The following is a 21675-nucleotide window of genomic DNA, read 5'->3' on the forward strand; positions in this document are numbered from 1 at the left end:
GCATTCCTTCCCACTCTATGCAAACTGTATTTGCTCGGTATATCTCCCTCAAAAGCTGTGTACAGTCGTCGCCCATGCCCATTCCTTTCAATATATCCCACAAAATTTCCTGATTAACGTTGTCGTATGCCCCAGCGATGTCTAGAAAAGCCACGTACAAGGGCCTATTCTCTATTTTAGATATTTCTATACACTGAGTGAGAACAAACAGGTTATCGTCTAACCGCCTATCGACTCGAAATCGGTTCTGAAGTTCTCCCAAAATTTCGTTATGTTCGGCCCATGTTTCTATTTTCATTTTTACTGCTTGCATCGCCAACCTGTATAGTACCGATGTAATGGTTAGTGGTCTATACGAGCGAATCTTGTCCTTTTCTTCCTTGCCTTTATAGATTAAGTTCATTCTACTTTGTCGCCAACTGTCCGGTATTTGTCCGTCCTTTAAGCTTTTTCCTACTGCTTTTAACAATGCTTCTTTAGTGTTATGTCCTAGTTCGTTAATGAGGCTAACGGGAATCCCATCTAAACCCGCGGCAGTGCGCTTTGGAATTTTTCCTTCGGCCTTTTTCCAGTTGAAATTATCAAGTACTAGCTCTTCCTCTGTTGCTTTCTCCGCCACACTTTTACTCACCGGGGAGATCCCCTGGACGCTCTTTTGAAACGAATCGGCTGTTACCTTTTGGATGTAACCTAGCGCTTCGTACCCTTCCAATTGATTTCCTCCTTCATCTAGAATATGTTGTTGCGTTGTGACAGACTTCCTACCTAGCGCCTTTATGTGGCTCCAAAAAATCCTAGGCGCGGCCTCCTTTTTTTCGTGTATCTCTGTCATCCAGCGTTCACTTTCACCTTTAATTTTTGCCTCTACCAATTTCTGTACATGGGATTTTTCTCTAAATATATTTCCCATATTTTTTTGACTTCGTCCTGCGGCCGCTTCTCCTTTTTTGCCTTTCTATGCTCCCGTGATGCTTCGCGTCGCTTCTAGATCGCCTCCCGGATTTCCTTGTTTCACCAACTTTTTGGCTTCCTTTTTCCTTTCCAGCAAACAGTTTTCTTCTCTTTCCCTATCTCCTTCGTCATTAGATGTAACAGCTCACTATACTCCCAGTCCTTGTGGGTCAACCTCTTCAGCGACTTCTAGTGGGTCGCGCTTTTCTTAAGAAGAAGAGCAGCTCGTGCAGAGAGTCGATCCCCGCATTGACTGTCGCTGTCGTGAATCATCGCTGAGTGTCCGTCAATAAACCGCTTAACAATATATATATATATATATATATATATATATATATATATATATATATATATATATATATATATATATATTCATTTATATTTATATATATCTATTTATATATATATATATATATATATATATATATATATATATATATATATATATATATATATATATATATATATATATATATATATATATATATATATATATGATTCAAAAACAAATTCTGTGGGTCCGGTGCAAATATAATTAGGAATAAAGGAGCACACTTACGAAAATTTGATAATTGTTTACTCTACGTTTCGGCCGTGGCACGGCCTTCGCCAGGATTGCACACTGACGAAGGCCGTGCCACGGCCGAAACGTAGAGTAAACAATTATCAAATTTTCGTAAATGTGCTCTTTAATCCTAATTATATATATATATATATATATATATATATATATATATATATATATATATGTCACGGTGTATTAGGATCACCACCTCAGGTTCGAGAAATAAGGACGGAGCGGGCGTTCTCGGAAGCACACACACACACGTACACACGCATTTAAACATTGAAATCATGAAAAACAAAACCCAAACTAGAGAAGCCACTCGCGTTCTATGCAATAATGAGGTAATTGTCACTAGCTATAAAACAACCCACAGTTCATAAGAAAAGAAGCAAGAAAGTCAAGGACCACACTTCAACGTGCAGATTGGCTGGAGACACACTGAGCGTTCCGGACAGCGTTGAGGGAAATTCGATGCTCTGCTGGGAGAAAAACCATGGGTGGCGAATGGTTGTCATATGGGCGCCTGTGGCGACTCACGTTCGGGTAGACTCTGGGGCGGCCAATCGACTTCTTTCTCACAATTCAGAGCCACCAGGCGTCGGCAGGAGCCCTGGGAACTCCTCTCCGCGTTGCTGCTTTTTCCACTGAACTGCTTTCCCCCCCGCGGTGCTCCTCCGCCTTCTCGTTTTCTTCTCCCCAGTGCTTGTGCCACGAGAATTTACCTCGTCTCTCATCTTCTTCTTTTCTTTTTTTTTGTCTGTGTCTCAGTGGCTCAACAGCATTGTCATCTTTGTCGACATCACTTCGCCGGAGTCCTGACACTCAACACATGACAATCTCAATAATATTGTGTCAAATCACGGAAAAACTAGCCCTAAGTGCACACTTCTTTCCCTTTCATATATATATATATATATATATATATATATATATATATATATATATATATATATATATATATATATATATATATATATATATATATATATATATATATATATATATATATATATATATATATATATATATATAAACGAAGGACTATTGGCCAGCTGCCCGCTCGTTATAAGTTCACGTGCTACGCGACGCCACACAGGCTCATAAAAGGGTGTTCCACACTCGCCGCTATAACTACAGATGGCGTTTACTGACACTCCCACGTCTAAATTTACATATAAACCGATAAAGTGGCTGGGGGATAGCCGCCGTAATCCGTGATAGCTAAGTGGTTAGAGCATCGAACGCTTTATCCGAACGTCGTAGGTTCTAATCTTGCTCATGGCAAGTTATTTTTGCACCCACCTTTCTTCTTATTCTACATTACATTGGTTCTAATAACTTCCCCTATGCATTCCTTGACATTATTGTCTGTTAGACCTTATTAATATTGTGTCAAAGCCCAGAAATACGAGCCCTTAGGTATACACTTCTTTCCCTTATTCATTATCGGGGGTCTCGTACTGGCATACTTGGTGCCGTTAGTTGTATACCAGGGACTATTGGTCAGCTGCCCGCACGTAATAAGTTCATGTGCTACGTCACGCCACACAGGCTCATAAAAGGGTGTTCAACACTCTCGCCCCTATGGCTACAGATGGCGCTGACTGACACTCCAACGTTTAAATTTACATATAAACCCAATAAAGTGGCTGGGGGATAGCCGCCATGATCCGTGATAGCTCAGTGATTAGAGCATCGAACGCGTTGTTGGAAGGTCGTAGGTTTGATTCCCGCTCACGGCAAGTTATTTTGTCTTCGCCCACTTTTCTTTCTGCTTATTTTACATTACATTTGTTCTAATAACTTCCCCTATACATTTCTTCGCATTAATGTCTGTTATATATCATTATTATTGTGTCAAAACACGGAAATACGAGCCCTTACGTGTACGCTTCTTTTTCATATATATATATATATATATATATATATATATATATATATATATATATATATATATATCACAGAAGAAAGAATCCATGAGTGGCCACATAGTTTCCACCTTTATAATAGTTATCGTATTGACAACAATTACTAATATGACAAGACGCCGGGACCGTTTCACAGTCGTAGGAGCAAATGGACAGCTTATCACTCTAAAACTGTTAATGTAAATTTTTAATACTTTTCATCGTTCCCCTGTGGATTTGGTTCAGGGCCTTCGTTCAGCAGCTTGATATATCACTGGCCAGTTCAAACGAGAAAGCACTTCGTATTTTTTTTTCATTCTGTTGGACATTACGTTATCCCACTCCCTTACAATACCACAACTCTAGCAATGCGTCTTCATTTACGAATATTTCGTAACCTAAGACGAGCTCTTAGCTAACAAGCCATATTCGTTATCACCCGCAATATACGCGGGTGATATTTCGTAAGAAGGCACGCATGCCATAAAACTGAACGTTTGGTCTGCTTCGAACTAGGTTGATATACGTTTCTTCTGAGAAAGATATCGCAAGCCTAATACGAGTTTCAAAAAATAAAAAAGTTGAACTCACAATTCCGGTGCAAACCCCGCCAACTTTGGCCCTGTCCGGAACGAGCCTTGAAGTCAGGTTAAGGGCGAGACCGAAGCTGGTCACTACGAAACGCGGCAGGAACTTGGCGATGGCCACCATGGTAACTCGGAAAGATAATCAACGATGTTTCGAGGGCTAATATCTGAGCTTTTGTGTTTTTTTGGCTATAAAAAATTATCACCAGCAGTCATTCGTGATGTGGTCACACATGCTGTTAAAATAAGGGTAGTTTAATGATGTTCGATATTATTGTCATTATCCTGTTTACCGCTGACGAATACAAACCGTGCCTATATTCTTTGTTACAATGCATACGTTACATCCGTTCAACAACAACAAAAAAAAACATGATGTATTCACGGCACAGGACCACATGACGCCTTTCTCGAAGTCGGCGAATTAAAATCGCGAAGACAGTTTTTTTCTTTGCTTTTTGAAGAACCTTTCATTCCACGTGCTGTTAACTGTGGTCTCTTTCAGTTGGGATGAAACTGATGTAACAACGCCTATATTGGGCTCTTTTTGATCACCAACAACCTGTTTACGCCGTTTGACTCGCCCCAGAACAAACTCTTACGCCAGGTAGGCTTCGATGCGCGAGGGTTTTTATTGGCCACGTGCTCATGCGCCAGAAGGTTACCCACGCGCAGTAGATCGGTGGCGCCTTCCGGGGGAAAACACATCCGACTGAGCGCATAGGGTCGAGGGCGCATGTACTTTTTGTGGTCAGGGACGCGGTTTGTGTTGTCTGGCTTGGCGACACGTTTGGCCCATATAGCCTCGCACTACACAAACAGCCCCGCTTAGGGACACTCCTAATTCATTTCACGATCTAGGGCGGAAGAAAAGAATTCGCCCTATCGAAGTATGTGCTGCGTCTGCTGACTTCCGCTGCGATCGGATGATATCGCAAGTGCTAGTGCTGCAGACCCTTTGTCACATTGTGTCTTTCGTGTGACTGCGTACAGCGTGTACAAGTAGTCTATTTAGAGCAGCACGTAACGTACGTGGTTATGTAAGCTGTAGTTATATCTCATGCGTTGCAGATGACTGTGTATTAGGCTGCCGCGGTGACCCGTAAACGTAGTTTTTTTTTTTTTTTTCATCACACACGTTCACGCTTCTCGTTTAAGAAGCGTAGCTTCCGTTGCACGGCCTGCAAGGTTGCCGGCCTGCAATTTCACGTTGCACGGCCTGCAACGTGAAATTTCTGGATGAGACGTAAATAAGCACTACTACTACTACTACTACTACTACGACTTTTACTATAATACAATCACTACCACTACTAAGATCAAACCCGGATATATTGAACTTGTTAAAAAATGGGATAAAAATATCACAGCATATCCACAGACTGAATCTTGATGAGCAGGGCGAAGCGTCCGTCTGTCCGCTCGTGCATCAGTCCGTTCGTCCAACCGTGGGTCGATCTGTCCGTCCGTGCGTCTGTCCGTCAGTATGTCTGTATGTCCGTCCGTCTAGTGAACACTTCAAGTACCACCGGCCATCTCGCATCTTTTCATCATAAAGAGAGAGAGAGAATAAAAAATTTATTTGCGACCAACGAAGGAATGTCGAGTGGGATCCATAGTCCGGAATGCTATTGGCACGGGCCGCTGTCTTCGCTCGTCTCACGAGGGCCTCTTGGGTTTTCGGATACGAGCTGGGCAAAGCTGCCTCCCACCCTACAGTGTTGTGGTGTGCTCTGGGTTGTAGAGGTGGATTGTGTGGGCATTCCCATACCATGTGGTACAGGGTGGCTGTTTTAATGACGCAGAACCTGCACTGTAGTGCTTATGTGTCGGGATCTATCTTTATTGATTATATACAAGTAACGTCATCTAGTGGACATTCTGAAAACTAAACTCCACTGTGGCACATACCCGAGAGAGGTGGTTGCTACAAAGGACAATGATCGGGTGACGCCTTGACCCTTTCAGCCCTGGCGTGCTATAAAAAGGAGATGAAGCAAGTTTGCCGCTACTTGTAACACAATGAAGTCAGAAATCGAAAAAAGTTGTCTAAACTATCATCAATATGCCTGCACAAGCATAGGTAGTAATTCTTTCGTCGTCATCTTCTTTGGAACTCTGAAGGTAGAAAACAAAATGGCAGATTTCAAAAGCGATGACGCTCGCCAACCTCAAACAATGAATGACACCTTACTGGTTAACTATTAGTTCAGTAGCTATGGCATTTTTGTGTTGTTTCTAAGATATGTTACTTGTTACTTGCAAAGTGCGTCTTTCCTAACACTAACGTGTCCCCAGCAGAAGTTGACAAACTTCATGTCCTAAATATAGGACACCAGGGCGCAGTGGTTGTCAGACCTCTGTATGCATTAAGACTATTCCAACTGTGTAGCTCTTATAAAATCTCCCGATTTCTTAATATTCTAGTCGAGAAACCCTCCTACATCACCTAAATAGTATGTAGGAAGTGTGTAATAGCAAGATTGTACGTAATGAATTTTAATTTGTGTCATGAAATATAATAATGGTACGCGATGGAGCTAGAAGAAGATCACGATGAAGTCTAGTTCAGTCGGCTTGTCCTCGCAAACAAGAGTGGTATAAATTCTGGCGCGGCAAAGCAGGATACAGAAATTTTTTTATAATGTTGTATCTTTCAAAGTGCTCAATATGTAGACTGCGGCCACTCAAGTGCAATGCGGAGCTGTGTATCACTAGCGCAAGAACTTGCTATTGGACAGTTTAGGCGCTGTAACTAGTATATGGTTGCTGTATGTTAGTTTCACAGCGAGAACTTGCGATAACATGGTAAATAAATAGGGGCACTTAAGTTCATCATATTTCACTTTACAACCGCTAAGCCCTGGTGTCCTATATTTCTGACATTGGGCAATTTGTACTGTGTACTGATGGGATGCTCACAAAAAAATATTTTCGTGTTCTTCAGGTTTTAGTACCTCCAAATCAACGGGAGACAAAAATACCTACCGCTTAAATATATTCAGGGCTGAAAGGGTTAAGTAGCTTCTTTTCATGATATATTAATTATATACAAGTACCGCCATCTAGGTGAGATTCCAATAACTAAACTTCCCTGTGGCACGTACTCAAGAGAGGTGATTACTTCAGAGGATGATTAGCTGACGCCTTAAGGAGCTTCGCCCCTAAACAATGGAGGGGAGGTGGCATATCGAAAATTCTATATCAATCACTGTAATTTCAAAACAAATTTTAATGCGCAAGTTGGCTTCACGGCACTGCTTTATGATAATGAAAAGAAGGCGATGTATGAACAAATGAGAACAATTACATTTTACTTTTTGCAATGGTATATTTCCTACGTTATAGTTTTTTTTCGTAGTGTCCTGTATACAGGCCTAACAATAAAACATGTAATATCACAGAAGCATTGCGTGCTACGAGCGTGCATAGCCATCTGGCGTCCGAACATACGAATATCATTAAGACCTCGTGGTTTAAAGCAAGCCACCCTTTACAGAAGGCGCACGTGTTACTGCGCGCATTCTCTTAAGACCACGTAGTGGGTGCATAGCATGTTCAAGAAAATTTCATAAGCATGACTTTTGTTTAAAGCATGCTACCCATTACACAGAAGGTGGCCATGTGCCAAATCTTCTCTAACACTAGCCCCTTTCAACTTCATCCATTACATTGTAGTAATCCACAAGTTATCGCGTAACATCGTGCAACAAAGTGTATGCGTAGAGTGCTTGAAGTACGCTCTCCGGACAAGATACGTCCATCGCATTCAACTCCTAAAAGCGAAGCTTGAGGATCCCCTTTTTTCGAAATGAAATTTTATAGCTCACTATTGTTACAGAAAGTTTGCATACACAGTGTGGACTCTTAGACATTGGCTGGTTTGAGTCCAAAAAGTAGTCATTTTATAATGCTGATATAATTTTCGATAATACACTCGCCACGTTTCTTTGGAGGTTATGCTTAGCGATGACGCCAAACTTATTTTCTTTACGTTCGATTGCACCGACTGTCACCAGATTGTTGGTGGACAACAGCCAGATTCTTCTGTTTTAGGGCAGCCATCGCGTTGGCGAAGGGAGCTTGGATGGCCGTGATGATGAATAATGATGGTACAAGAAAGCAGGCAAAAGTGATGGTTTCTACAAGCTGTGCTCCTAATCATACCTATAACTGATTCAAACACTTGTGGGAAAGAGCCATTTTATGAGGAAAAGCCAACTTATTGAGAGGTAAACTCATCTTGAAAAGCGTCGCACTTCCCGGTGTTCGATAAGCAAGGTATTCTGGTAATTTGTCTTATATAGCCGTAATTTTTCTCTATGGTTTCATTTATTCACTTTAATGGAGTTCAGCATAGCGAAGTCTGACTGCACTGCTACTACTATTTATCTTACAAAGCCTCCGTGAGACAACGTCTGAAACAATTTACGTGTACACAGAACATTACGATAAAAGGAGGACAGTCAGTGGATGGTTGGATTGGTAGATGAAAGAACATTAAGGCTCAATAGGTGTCGCTATGCTATTCACCATATCAAGCCTCTCATTTGAGATGGCTCGGCGCAAGAACAAACTGCTCTAAAGGCTCACACATTCGAGTGTAATGCCATATTCTGTTGAGCGGTACTGAGTGTTGTCATGCGCTTTGAAATGTGGCCGCGGATTCGTTTAATGAAATTTGAACACTCGGACTACCCTCGGTTTTCAAATCGGAACGTCAAACTCCGTCTCGAAGCACTCCCAACCACTCGGCACAATCTGGATGGAAGGAACGATCAAGTGACAAAAAGCCGGTAACCAGGTGGTCGCCCGCAGGTGACAGCGCAAGCGCTCATTTCGGAAGGCAACATCGCCGGGCGCACAAAACGTCATGAACGTGTGTTGTTCTTGGTGTTTCTGAGCGTGTGTGTGTCTAGTTTACTTCTACTGAAGCAGAAATGCATCATGCCAAAAAAAAAAGGTGGCCAATGAAGACGTAAGCTCCCAGACGTAAGCGTTGAAACTACTATATCGAATGACAACCACCGCCACTTTTGTATGCTCAGCTCAGAAGGCTGTCGATGCATCCAGGCATGCCGAAAATGGCCAATCAATAGATAAACGCAGTTTGTCGATGCTGATCGGGAATGTTTACCCGGTATAGTTCCCCGCGCTGACTGCATGGTGATGCTACAAGTGCTTTGCTCCTATCTGCTCCGAGAGCACCGATGTATTCGGTTGGTACGCTGTCTCTCGCGTTCTGAGTGCGAGCTGCACCGGTACTTTGCGATTGCGAGCCAGAAAATTGGAGCGTCCAACCGACTGCGCCATAACATTTCTGGGACATTAGTGTACGAAATGTTTGCTCGAAATCACCATTCGGAGACTTATCACGCCTCATCGCATCGTAAACGTATAGCGCATTCCAGAGAGTCAAGAAAATACTTTTTAACTCTTTTTATCAATAGTTCAGACCACGAAAGTGAAACACCTCTTTGTCGAGTGGCAGTTGTGCTTAACGTTGGGCACTACAATTTGCACAACGATCAGGCCGACTTTGACATGGATGCACTGTCTGAGATGGACGTCTGCGGTCCCATTTCGCTTATCACAACGAGAAACTTTCGCGACCATAAACAATTTTAATGTTATCAGAAGTGATTGAGGTAACGACAGAATGCATCAAAGGTAATAACGCAACCATGGGTGTTGGAAAGCCATACAAATGGAACCATCGAAAATAGCCTGTAAATAACTAGCTCTTCGAGCTCACCGTACTCCGCAGCCGAAAGCACGCTATTTAATAATTGGCGGCTGTTTCGCAGATTTGTCTCCACAGTAGCGTGCTGCTTTTGGCGAGCGGTTCCCCCAAAGGTACAAGCATGTTAGGCCGCTCAGTAGTGTTCGTGGGAGGCCCCGCCGCAGTGGTCTAGTGGCTAAGGTACTCGGCTGCTGACCCGCAGGTCGCGAGACCTAATCCCGGCTGCGGCGCCTGCTCTTCTGATGGAGGTAGAATTGTTGTAGGCCCGTGTGCTCAGATTTGAATGTGCGTTAAAGAACCCCAAGTGGTCCCAATTTCCGGAGCCCTCCACTATGGCGTCTCTCATAATCACATGGAGTTTTTGGGACGTTAAACTCCACATATCAATCAAATATCAATCAAATATTCGTGAGAGTGTGGTAACTCGTGGCGCGCTAAGAATCATGAGTAACCACGCTACGAAATAACGTCATTTGATTCTTGGTGATAACAAGGCTTAACATTATTTCCAATAAAAGAAACTTATCTTGTACTACTTCCTCTGCTGACATTTTCTACTCGCTGTCTTATGCCCTCACGCAGCAGACTCGATCCTACAAACAAAAATTTGTGTGCATTTAAATATCCCGCCAATGGCAGTGTGCCGTTTTATCTGCGCTGTCAATTCTGGCGGAGAGATCATTTTGAGAAGCCACTGCAACACCCCATTGCGCTGAACGCATTACAGACTAGTACTTAGACATCCCATCCGGTAATGAGACATCCGATCCTACGCTCATTGGCATGGAATAACAGAGCTACTGAGACATCTATAGATTTATTCATTTGACTCGCCACGTTAACTCAGCTGATAGGTTGTTACACTGCTGAGTTCGACGAAGCAGGCTTGATTTCCGTTCATAAAGATTGCATAATGATGGGGTGAAAGAAGTGCCAGAACACTCTTGCCTTTAGATCAGAGCCACCTCAAAATATGGCTGACACAAAAAATTGACCTTCTTTTTTATTTTGTTCCAAGAGGTAGCTTATGGCCCACTGAACATGGTTAGAAATCTCGTTTGTGATTGTACGTGGTTACATATTTAGGCGCGTCTTTAGAGCGCCGAGTCTCAGTTTTGGTTTCAAAAAGCACTGAACCAGCCAGGAGCAGTTCCGGGGGCATGCTAAACACAGCTGGTCGCGTGTCCACGCTAAACTGTTACGCCGGCGCCCCGCGCGAAACATGCACGAGCGGGCGCTGCGCTGACAGCCACCAATACGCGAAGCTGCAGGCAAGAAAAAAACATTTAGCAGGTAGCGCAAGCGCAAGGCACGTGCCATCGACAAGCCAACACAAACTCGTGACGTAATCTGTTTACGTTGTTTCTGCGTTGATCTGGGCGTCGCGAGGGGCTCCTCTTCTCTCTGGGTCATGCGGTGTGCACTTTAAACTGGATTTTAAACATGCTGTAAGCTATATTTGCCCTTGCTATCTTGTAGAGGTTGTGCATGTCTTCACATATGTCTATCTCGCTCTTTATCTCGCATTTCAAGTACTGTTTCAGTGCTCCTTCAAACAAGTCAATAGATGATAAATTTCACTGTCCAGAGTAATTAATAACAATACCAACCACAACAACTAAGGTTTTACATCACAAAAGCAGGATGTGATTATGAGGGACGCCGTAGTAGAGGGTTCCTGAAAATCCGCCGTCGGATGTTTTTTTATGTTTCCCCCCCCCCCCCCCCATCCCGCCGTACACGGGCCTCTGTCGCCTCCACCGTAATGCAATTGCGCTGCTGGGATCAAACCCTTGACCATCGGGTCAGTGTCCGAGCGCCATAATCTATGCTCCCCCACGATGGACCTTAATGAGCTCTTAATGATTACCCACTGATTACTTAATGGAGCATTGGTGAGAACATTGAGTGAAGGCAAAAATTATTTTTACCTGTGGAAACTTAGATGATGAACTGGCACCTTTGTGCAACATAACCACCTGCATCCAGGTGCGTAGCCGGAATCCTATATATATATATATATATTATATATATATATATATATTGGCACCAGCTCTGTGCCAGCGTGAAAGAAGACATTGACATCCGTGTGTGGCTCGTGCTTCCCGGTTTCCTGCCTGTACCAGTTTGTTGAGGCTAACGCTTCTCGAATAATAAGCTGTGTTTTTATGTAACCTCGCTCGTTGCATTTGGTGGAAACGTGCTGGGTAACGTCCTGGAGCTCCGCAGCCGTAAGCTAGATCTCAGTTCGCGATGAACGAACGCGTCGATCCCCCACAAGCCTCTTCCACGCTGCCACCTGTCATGTGTTCTGGTGTACTTCATCTGCGTGACCCACCAGTATACAACGGCACTGATGATCATGATGTCGGGGACTGGCTGGCAGAGTACGAGCGTGTCAGCGCGATTAACAAGTTGGATGACCCTGCGAAGCTGACTCACGTCATCTTCTACTTGACGGATTTGGCCAACCTATGGTTCACCAACCACCAAGCCGACATCCTCACCTGGTCGGTTTTCAAAGAGGCCGTGACCTCGTTTTTTTGGTCATCCCGCCATGCGCAAGCTTCGCGCTGAATATTTATGAAATGGAAGCGCACAACGTAGAAGCAGACGGAAAGACAGGGACAAGCGCTTGTCCCTGTCTTTCCGTCTGCTTCTACGTTGTGCGCTTCCATTTCATAATTAGTCATGTATCACCAACTCGCCCAATCAACCATTTCGCGCTGAACTCGGCCTGCGGGGATGATTTCAGCAAAATGGTGAGAGCTTCACGAGCTACATTGAGGATGTGATCAGCCTCTGTAGGCGAGGTGATGTGAGGATGACGGAGGCTGACAGAATAAAGAATATTTTGAAAGGCATTGATGACGACGCTTTTCATATGCTTGTGGCCAAAGACACACAGATCATCACGGCCGTGATTCAGCTATGTCAAAGTTTTGATGAGCTGCGCAAACAGCAAATTTCTACACGTGGCGCTAATACGCAAACAGCAGATATTTTGGCTTTGGAGTGCAAAAGCAGTGTCCCCGACTTCAGCATGTTAATGCCTCAAATTCAACAGTATATCCGGGAGGAAGTTGCTCGACAGCTCTCCCTCATCAACGAGACCCCCACAGCACTGGACCACTCACTTCGCCGTGCTCTTCGGACGCAAGTTGCCGAGGCTCTCCCTTCGCCCGCGTCCCCAATATCAGTTGCTGCACCGCTGACTTATGCAGAAGCCGTCCGCCGACCTCCTATCCAACCACCGCTCTCTTCATACAGTCCAGCCACCAACTACTGCAGGTCACCAGTTTCGGTTTATTCGGTAAATCGGCCCTTCCCACCACCTCGAGCACCTGTAAACTCTTGGCGTACTCCGGAGAACCGGCCCCTCTGCCACAACTGCGGTATTCCAGGACATGTCGCGCGCTACTGTCGTCGCCGTGGATTCTATTTTAATGGTGCTTAGCATTCCGGCAACGTACCTCGGCAATCAGAATCGCATGTGACACCTGAGGCACATGACCCCCACTCACGTCGACCAGACTTCAGCTGACGTCGATCTCCTTCACCCCGTCTTCGGTCTCCTTCCCCCATGCTACGCCGTTTCAACCACGCCCAGGAGGAGAACTAACAGTTGCAGTTCCTGAGGCAATAGCTGCGCCACCGACGAAATTTTCAAGGCATCATCTTTCGCCCCCTAACGATGATTTGATTGATTTGTGGGGTTTAACGTCCCAAAACCACTATATGATTATGAGAGACGCCGTAGTGGAGGGCTCCGGAAATTTCGACCACCTGGGGTTCTTTAACGTGCACCCAAATCTGAGCACACGGGCCTACGACATTTTCGCCTCCATCGGAAATGCAGCCGCCGCAGCCGGGATTCGATCCCGCGACTTGCGGGTCAGCAGCCGAGTACCTTAGCCACTAGACCACCGCGGCGGGGCACGCCGCCTAACGAAATTGTCGTGTTTGTGGATGGTTTCACCACAAGTGCTCTTGTCGGCACAGGTGCCGCTATTTGTATAATCAGTGAAGTGTTATGCCGCAAACTGAACAAAGTGACGACTCCACTGGTTGAAATTTCGTTACGCAAAGCGAGTTCGCAACGCGTCCAACCTTCTGCCACTTGCACTGCTCGTGTTGTGATTCAAGGAGTGCTTCTCATCGTTGAATTTATCGTCCTTCCGCATGCGTCTCAAGAAATCATCCTGGTATGGAGCTTTCTTTCCGCTAATTATGTGGTTGTCGACTGCGCTCATGCTCAACACGTTTTGTTTCCATTCAGCACGAGATTCATAGATCTCCCTCGCTCACCCAAAAATTTGATCATCGCCGCTGACGTCGTCATCTCTGCTTTTTCGGTCGCCGCGGTATCTCTTTTATGCAACTCCGTTTCCGATTCAACTGCCCTGTTTATACCGTCACAAGAATACGCTCGTCACCGGAACCTTGTCGTCCCGTTTGCCGTCATAACACTTGCCGATGGCTCCAGTGCCGTGTACCTGTGCAATCCGTTCTTTTGTCCCACTGCCATGTTGCATGGCAAATGTATTGGGAGTCTTGACACTTATGATGTCATCTTTCCTTTCGATGCCCGTTCCTACGACGCCGATGTCCGTGGATGCTGTCACAGCTGCCACCGCGCCCTCACTAACTGACGAAGACGTTCTGTTGCGCAGCGTAGACACCGGCCTTACGCAAGACCAGCGCAATCAGCTCATTCAACTACTTGACCGTTTCCACGCCTCCTTCGACCATGGACAACCTCCCTTGGGACGCACGTCAGTTGTCGCTCACCATATCGACCCCGGTCATCATAATCCACTTCGTCAGCGCCCCTACCGCGTCTCGCAGGCTAAGCATGACGTCATCACTCAACACATCGACGAGATGCTGCAGCGTGGTGCTATTCAACACTCACACAGTCCTTGGGCTTCACCAGTGGTCCTCGTGCGAAAAAAATGGCTCAATCAGGTTTTGCGTGGATTACCGTCGACTAAACAAGATCCCACGCAAGAATGCTTATCCCCTGCCACGCATTGATGACGCCTTGGATTGCCTTCAAGGTGCGGAGTTTTTCTCTTCACTGGAGCTGCGCTCTGGATATTAACAAGTGCCAATGGCCGAACCAGACTGTCCAAAAACGGTGTTTGTGACCCCTGGCGGCTTTTTTTATTGATATGATATATAAGGAGATGTTGGCGCACCATTATGGCGCCGGCTACTCCTTAGCCGTCGAGTGAAACTTGAACTCATATCTTGAAGCGAAACTTACAAAGCAGTGCATGGAAAATAGAAAACTCGTGCACAGATACGCAAAGACACACATATACGCACATATCACAACATAATGGTAAGTAAATGTTCAACAGTCAATGATTGAAGTCTCTGATATTGTCCCTCGTTAATATTCGGTCCATTAGCACAAAACAGCAGAGTACACGTCTGGTCCTTATAAAAAAGCATTCGCTCGTGTGTACATAATAGTCGACACGTCATTCATTTCACAACCCACACATGATGAGTGTCACATGATACTGTACATAATAAGTACATGTGCTACAAATAAAAGTTCGTTATGTCTTAATACTTGTCAGCAATCTCGCTGTCTTGTAAAAAACGTGTTATTGCTTTTAAAGCGTGTGACTGTAAAACTCTAGTAGGCCACGGGCCCAGAAGTTTCTTCATGTTAAACGGTCTGCGGTCTAATGCCAACAGTTCGGACTTAAGACGTTTGTGACCCCTGACGGCTTATAAGAATTTAATGTAATGCCCTTCGGTCTTTGCAATGCGCCTGCGACTTTTGAAAGAATGATGGACAGTGTCCTCAGGGGACTTAAATGGCACATCTGTCTTTGCTATTTAGACGACATAGTTGTATTCTCGGCGAATTTCAAAACTCAACTTTCCCGTCTGGAACAAGTTCTCCAGTGCCTTACGGCAGGCGAGTTGCAACTAAACTTAGAGAAATGTCGTTTCGGCACCCGCAAACTCGCAATTCTCGGCCACGTTGTTTCAAAACAAGGAATATCGCCAGACCCTGCTAAACTGCGTGCCGTTGCCCGATACCCCAAGCCTACTACCCTAAAAGAGCTCCATAGTTTCGTAGGCTTGTGTTCCTATTTTCGGCGTTTCATTCCCAATTTCGCCTCTATAATTGCCCCCCTGACTCAGCTTCTCTCCGGTAGTGCGGACCTCTCTGGCTGGAACTCCCACTGCGATGACGCATTTACGGCGCTGCGCCGGCTACTCACTTCTCCGCCAGTTTTCCGCCACTTCTAATGTACCCACTCCTAATGCACCCACTGAAATTCACACTGATGCAAGCGGTGTCGGCCTCGGTGGCATTCTCGCTCAACGCAAGGATAGCGGTGACGAGTACGTTGTTGCCTATGCCAGCCATACGCTAACGAAGGCAAAGTCCAACTATTCCGTCACGGAAAAAGAGTGCTTGGCTATCATTTGGGCTATAAGAAAATTTCGCACTTACCTTTACGGACACCAGTTTGATGTTGTCACAGATCACCATGCCTTATGCTGGCTAGTGTGCATGAAAGATCCTACTGGCCACCTCGCTCGTTGGGCGTTAAGCCGTAAGGAAGACGACATCCGTGTTATTTATCGCTCAGGGTGCAGACAGTCAGACGCCGATGCTCTATCCCGTTCTCAGCTGCCTCCTGACCTTGCTTGCTTATCAACTACCATCTGCGATTCGTCATCGTTGAGCATCACCGACATGCCATTCGAGCAGCGCAAGGATCCCTGGACCATTTTTTTGCTCGACGTCCTCTCTCACAGTTCGTCAGAAACGACTTCACGCTCCCTCTCTCATCAAGCAAGACACTTTGCTGTCCGCGAAGGCTTGTTGTATCGCCGCGATTACGTGACGGACGGCCATAGGTGGCTCCTTGTCATCCCTCGTCGTTTGCACTCGGACATCTGCACTGCCTTTCACGATGACCCCCAGTGTGGCCACGATGGAGTATTCAACACTTACTCTCGCCCTCATCTAAGATACTACTGGTGTGGCATGTATCGGCACGTTCTCCAGTACGTTCGGTCATGCACTACGTGTCAACGACGCAAGACGCCTTCTCAAAGCACTGCTGGCCCTTTGCAATCCCTAACCTGCCCAGCGAGACCATTCGCACAAACAACCACTGGTTTTTTTCCTTTCTTCCTCCAGTACGGACGTGAGCGATCATGCTAAATGGACACCATTCTCCCTTACAGGCCTGATGTTTCCGAAGCGACGCCTGTTTCCGGAGCAGCTGCTTATGCCGAAGAGTGTCCTCAACTCGCTCGTTAATTTACCGCACAAGAACAATGGCGCCAGAAAACAGACCACGATGCCTTTGCGTCTAGTTTCCACTATAACCCAGGAATGCTTGTTTGGCTCAGGGTGCCATCTACCGCTCCCGGTCTTTTCCAGAAGCTTTCGTCGAAATACCATGGCCCCTACCGTGTGGTGCGGCAAACATCTCCTGTCAACTATGAAGTTGAGCCCATTGACTTACCTTAGGACCAACGCTGCCGTGGGCAAGAAGCAGTACACGTATCACGCCTTAAACCGTGCTATGACCCCCTTGTCGTGTCCTTTCCCTAGGTCGCCAGGTTGGCTTCTTTCTGCGCGGGGAGTAATTGTACCGAAGCATAGTGGCGCCAGCTCTGTGCCAGCGTGAAAGAAGACTTTGACGTCCGTGTATGGCTCGTGCTTGCCGGGTTCCTGCCTGTATCTGCTTGTTCCGGCTAACGTTTCTCGAATAATAACCTGTGTATATATATATATATATATATATATATATATATATATATATATATATATATATATATATATATATATATATATATTGTAGTGAAGAGGAATGCCCACTACCAAAGCGACACCGACACTTTGGCGCAAGACACGAGCTAAGACTGCCTGGTTGTTGCTGCGATGCTGCCTTTGCACCCGGCCAGCTCTTGCTGCTTTTGTACAGACGCTGATACCGCTTTGGACCTTGCACTTACATTATATTTTGGTGGAAGTGCTGCGGTCTTCCCCAGTCCTGAAACTTCGTAGCCGAAAGCTGTCGTCCGTCATGCCTGACGACGCTGTCTTCACACCCCCACCGGCTTCGCCACGCAGGAGCTGTCCCGGTGCCCAGCTCTTGTGAGAACCCGACATCTTCAGCGGCACCGACAAGAAAGACGTTGAGGATTGGCTGGAATCTTGTGAACGAGCCAGCGCTACTAACAAATGGGACGATCCCACAAAGCTTGATACCGTGATGTTTTATTTACCGGATGTTGCCAAGCTGTATTACAGAAACCATGAGGTGGATATCCCCACCTGGACGACCTTCAAAGCCTGCATCGCAGATGTTTTTGGACGCCCCGGTGTGCGCAAACTTCGCGCAGAACAACGTCTACGAAGCCGGTCCCAACAAACTGGCGAAACATTCACTAGCTACATCGAGGACATCCTCGACCTCTGCCGGCGTGTCAACCCGACGATGGCGGAAACTGACAAGGTACGACACATCATGAAAGGCATTTCCGACGACGCCTTTCAAATGCTGCTCTCGAAGAACCCTGTCACCGTCTCTGAGCTCATCGAGTTGTGTCAGAGTTTCGACGAGCTCCGACGACAGCGTCTTCTCACGCGACGCCCTAACGTCACGGATGACACACTCTCAAGCCTAACCACCACATCTGACCATGAGTCCCTGCTATCGCAGATCAAGGAGTTTGTTCGTGCTGAAGTCGCTCGTCAGCTGTCGCTGCTATTGACAGTCGGCCAACCACTGTCACCTCTTCCAGCGAACCTTCGCCAGGCCATCCAGGAGCAAGTTTGCGCGGCTCTGCCATCTGCCCGTGGCGCTTCACCGTTGCCGACCCCCGTTGCCTGTGCCAAGGTAAATGAACCTTTAAGCTATGCTGAAGTGGCCGCTCGACCACCTCTCCAGAGTTTTACGTCACTGCCATCAGCCGTGCCACCACGACCTACTACTGCTTAGTTCTCTCAGCCAAGGTCCGCCCAGACTAGTCGACAATCGGCCCATATGCTTTGCCTGTGGCCTACCTGGCCACATAGCGCGATACTGCCGTCGACACGCCCCTGTCTACCACCAGAGCTACCACCAGAGCTTCGAACCTGCCCCTTATGTGCCACCGCGCCCTTCGTTCACAGGATCTCAGCCTCCCTACCAGATGTCATCATACGCCAACCACCGCCCTCCTGTTAATGGTCGCTCGCCATCACCTCGACGCCGCTCGCCATCCCTGATGCGTCGTCGTCCTTCATCGCCGGAACGGGAAAACTGATTTCCGCAGTTCCAGAGGCAGGAACTGCGTCACCCGCGAAAAGACCAAGGCCTCTCTCTTCCCCAAGGAATGTTCTCGACGTATATGTGGACGACGTCGCTGCACTCGCTCTTGTCGACACTGGTGCCGTAGTTTCAGTGATCAGTGCCAGACTCTGCCACTTGCTCAAAAAGGTCATGACGCCAGTAGCAAGTATATCACTTCGTACAGCCAGCGCAGAGCACGTCACGCCAGCCGCTGCCTGTACTGCTCGCATCGCAATTGATGGCCTCATCTATGTCGTTGAATTATTGGTTTTGGATTCCTGCTCCCATGACCTCAATTTGGGTTTGGACTTTCTGTCCGCTAACAAGGCCGTCATCGACTGCTCTCACGCTGAGGTAGAATTTGAGGTGTTTGGCGACGCGCCGTTAAATGATGCTCTTGAAACCGGGGACAGGTTATTTATTGCTGAAGACATCATCATACCGCCGCACTCTTTCGCCCTTAGCATGGTATCTTGTAACTCGCTCGCCGAGTCGAGTGCCCTTTTCACGCCATCTGCCCTTTTCGTTCGCCGCAAGTGTTCGCCGCTACCTTATGCCCTTCTAGAACTTCATGACGGTGTCAGCAGACTGCTCATCTCGAACCTCTTGTCATGTCCTGTAACACTACTTCGGGGTTAGTGCGTCGGGCGGGTTTACAGCCTCGACCCTTCTGCAATTTTTGACATCTCGACTGGTCCTTCTGCCAAACACGAAGTCGCCAGAATGACTTGTGCCTCTTCGCCGCAGACTACTAGGCCTGACGTACTCAGCAGGTCCATCGCCGACACGTTAACCATTTCGCAACGTGCTCAGCTTCTACGACTGCTGGAGAAGTTCCGTTCTTCCTTTGACTGCCAGCATACTCCCCTCGGCCGTACGTCCACTGTGTGTCACCGCATAAATACGGGTACGAATGTGCCATTGCGCCAGATCCAATCGCGTGTCCGCAGCCGAGCGCCAGGTTATCGATGACCAAGTAGCTGACATGCTCACGCGTGGCGTCATTCAGCCTTCGAATAGCCCTTGGGCATCTCCAGTCGTTCTCGTTAAGAAGAAGGACGATTGAATTCGCTTCCGTGTTGACTACCATCGTTTTAACAAAATAACTCGAAAAGACGTTTATCTCTTACCGAGAATCGACAATGCCCTTGACTGCCTCCAAGGTGCGGAGTACTTCTCTTCTATTGACCTACGGAGTGGCAGCTCGCAAGTCCCTCTGGCACCTGAAGATCAGCCTAAGATGGTCTTTGTGACACCTGATGGCCTTTACGAATTCTGTGTCATGCCTTTTGGTCTTTGCAATGCGCCCGCAACATTTGAGCGGATGATGGATAATCTTTTGCATGGCCTGAAGTGGAAAACATGCTTGTGCTACTTGGATGACGTAGTTATATTTTTACCAGATTTTACAACGCATCTCCGCAGGCTAGATGAAGTACTGCAGTGCCTAACTGACGCCGGTCTTCAGCTCAACCTGAAGAAATGCCGCTTCGGCACAAATCAGCTCACCATCCTCGGCCATGTTGTCTCCAAATACGGTATTCTTCCTGACACCACCAAACTTCGGGCAGTTGAGGTTTCCTAAACCTGCGTCTTTGAAGGATCTGCGTAGCTTTCTTGGCCTCTGCTCCCATTTCCGACGCTTTATTCGGAATTTTGCGATGATCAGCGCCCCCTTGACTGAACTTCTGCGCAGTGACTCGAAAAGTTACGCTTGGTCACCCGCCTGTGACGATGCTTTCGAAAAGTTGCGCCGCCTGTTAACCTCGCCGCCAATTTTGCGTCACTTTGACCCGACTGCCCCGACCGAAGTACACACCGATGCCAGCGTTGTTGGACTCGGTGCAGTGCTCGCGCAGCGCAAATCGGGATTCGCAGAGTACGTAGTCGCATACTCAAGCCGTACCCTCACCAAAGCGGAAAAGAACTATTCTGTGACAGAGAAGGAATGTCTGGCAATTATATGGGCTCTAGGTAAATTTAGACCATACCTATATGGTCACCCCTTCGACGTAGTCACCGATCACCATGCGCTTTGCCGGTTATCCACATTGAAAGACCCCTCAGGTCGTTTAGCTCGCTGGGCTTTGCGGTTGCAAGAGTTCGACATGCGTGTTGTCTACAGGTCGGGTCGATGTCACACTGATGCCGACGCCCTATCACGTTCACCTGCGTCCTCCGGAAGCTCTGCATGTCTATCTGCCGTGGACGAAATGATTTCATTCCCAGAAAACTGCGACATGGCGTCTGAGCAACGTAAAGATGACTGGATCAGCACTCTTCTGCGATTCCTTTCGGACCCGTTGACTTCTCCATCTTCTCGAACGTTGCGCTATCAAGCGGCTCACTTTGAGGTCAGCGATGGCCTCCTTTATCGCAGGAACTACAAGTCCTACGGCCGAAAGTGGTTACTCGTCATTCCTCGCCACCTTCGTGCTGCAATATGTTCAGCTTTCCACGCTGACTCTCAGTGCGCACATGCGGGCATCTTCAAAACATACGCTTGGCTTTCCTCCCGGTTTTATTCGCGAGGCATGTACACCTTTTTGCGCAAGTACATTCAGTCATGCCCACAGTGCCAACGACGGAAAGC

General features: G+C 46.8%; 1 protein-coding gene across 1 annotated transcript in view; it reads right to left on the reverse strand.

The window, feature by feature from the left end:
• LOC142817583 (lipase lipl-1-like) overlaps positions 1–4194 on the reverse strand; it is a 40125-nt gene extending 35931 nt beyond the window's left edge. Inside the window, exon 1 of the mRNA XM_075894633.1 lies at positions 4018–4194. Within this exon, the coding sequence (XP_075750748.1) occupies positions 4018–4137 (120 nt within the window). The 5' untranslated portion in view covers positions 4138–4194. The remainder of the gene's footprint in view (positions 1–4017) is intronic.
• Between the last annotated feature and the right edge of the window lie 17481 nt (positions 4195–21675).

Source organism: Rhipicephalus microplus, chromosome 5 (genome assembly GCF_043290135.1).
Source record: "Rhipicephalus microplus isolate Deutch F79 chromosome 5, USDA_Rmic, whole genome shotgun sequence".
Taxonomy (NCBI): Eukaryota; Metazoa; Arthropoda; class Arachnida; order Ixodida; family Ixodidae; genus Rhipicephalus; species Rhipicephalus microplus.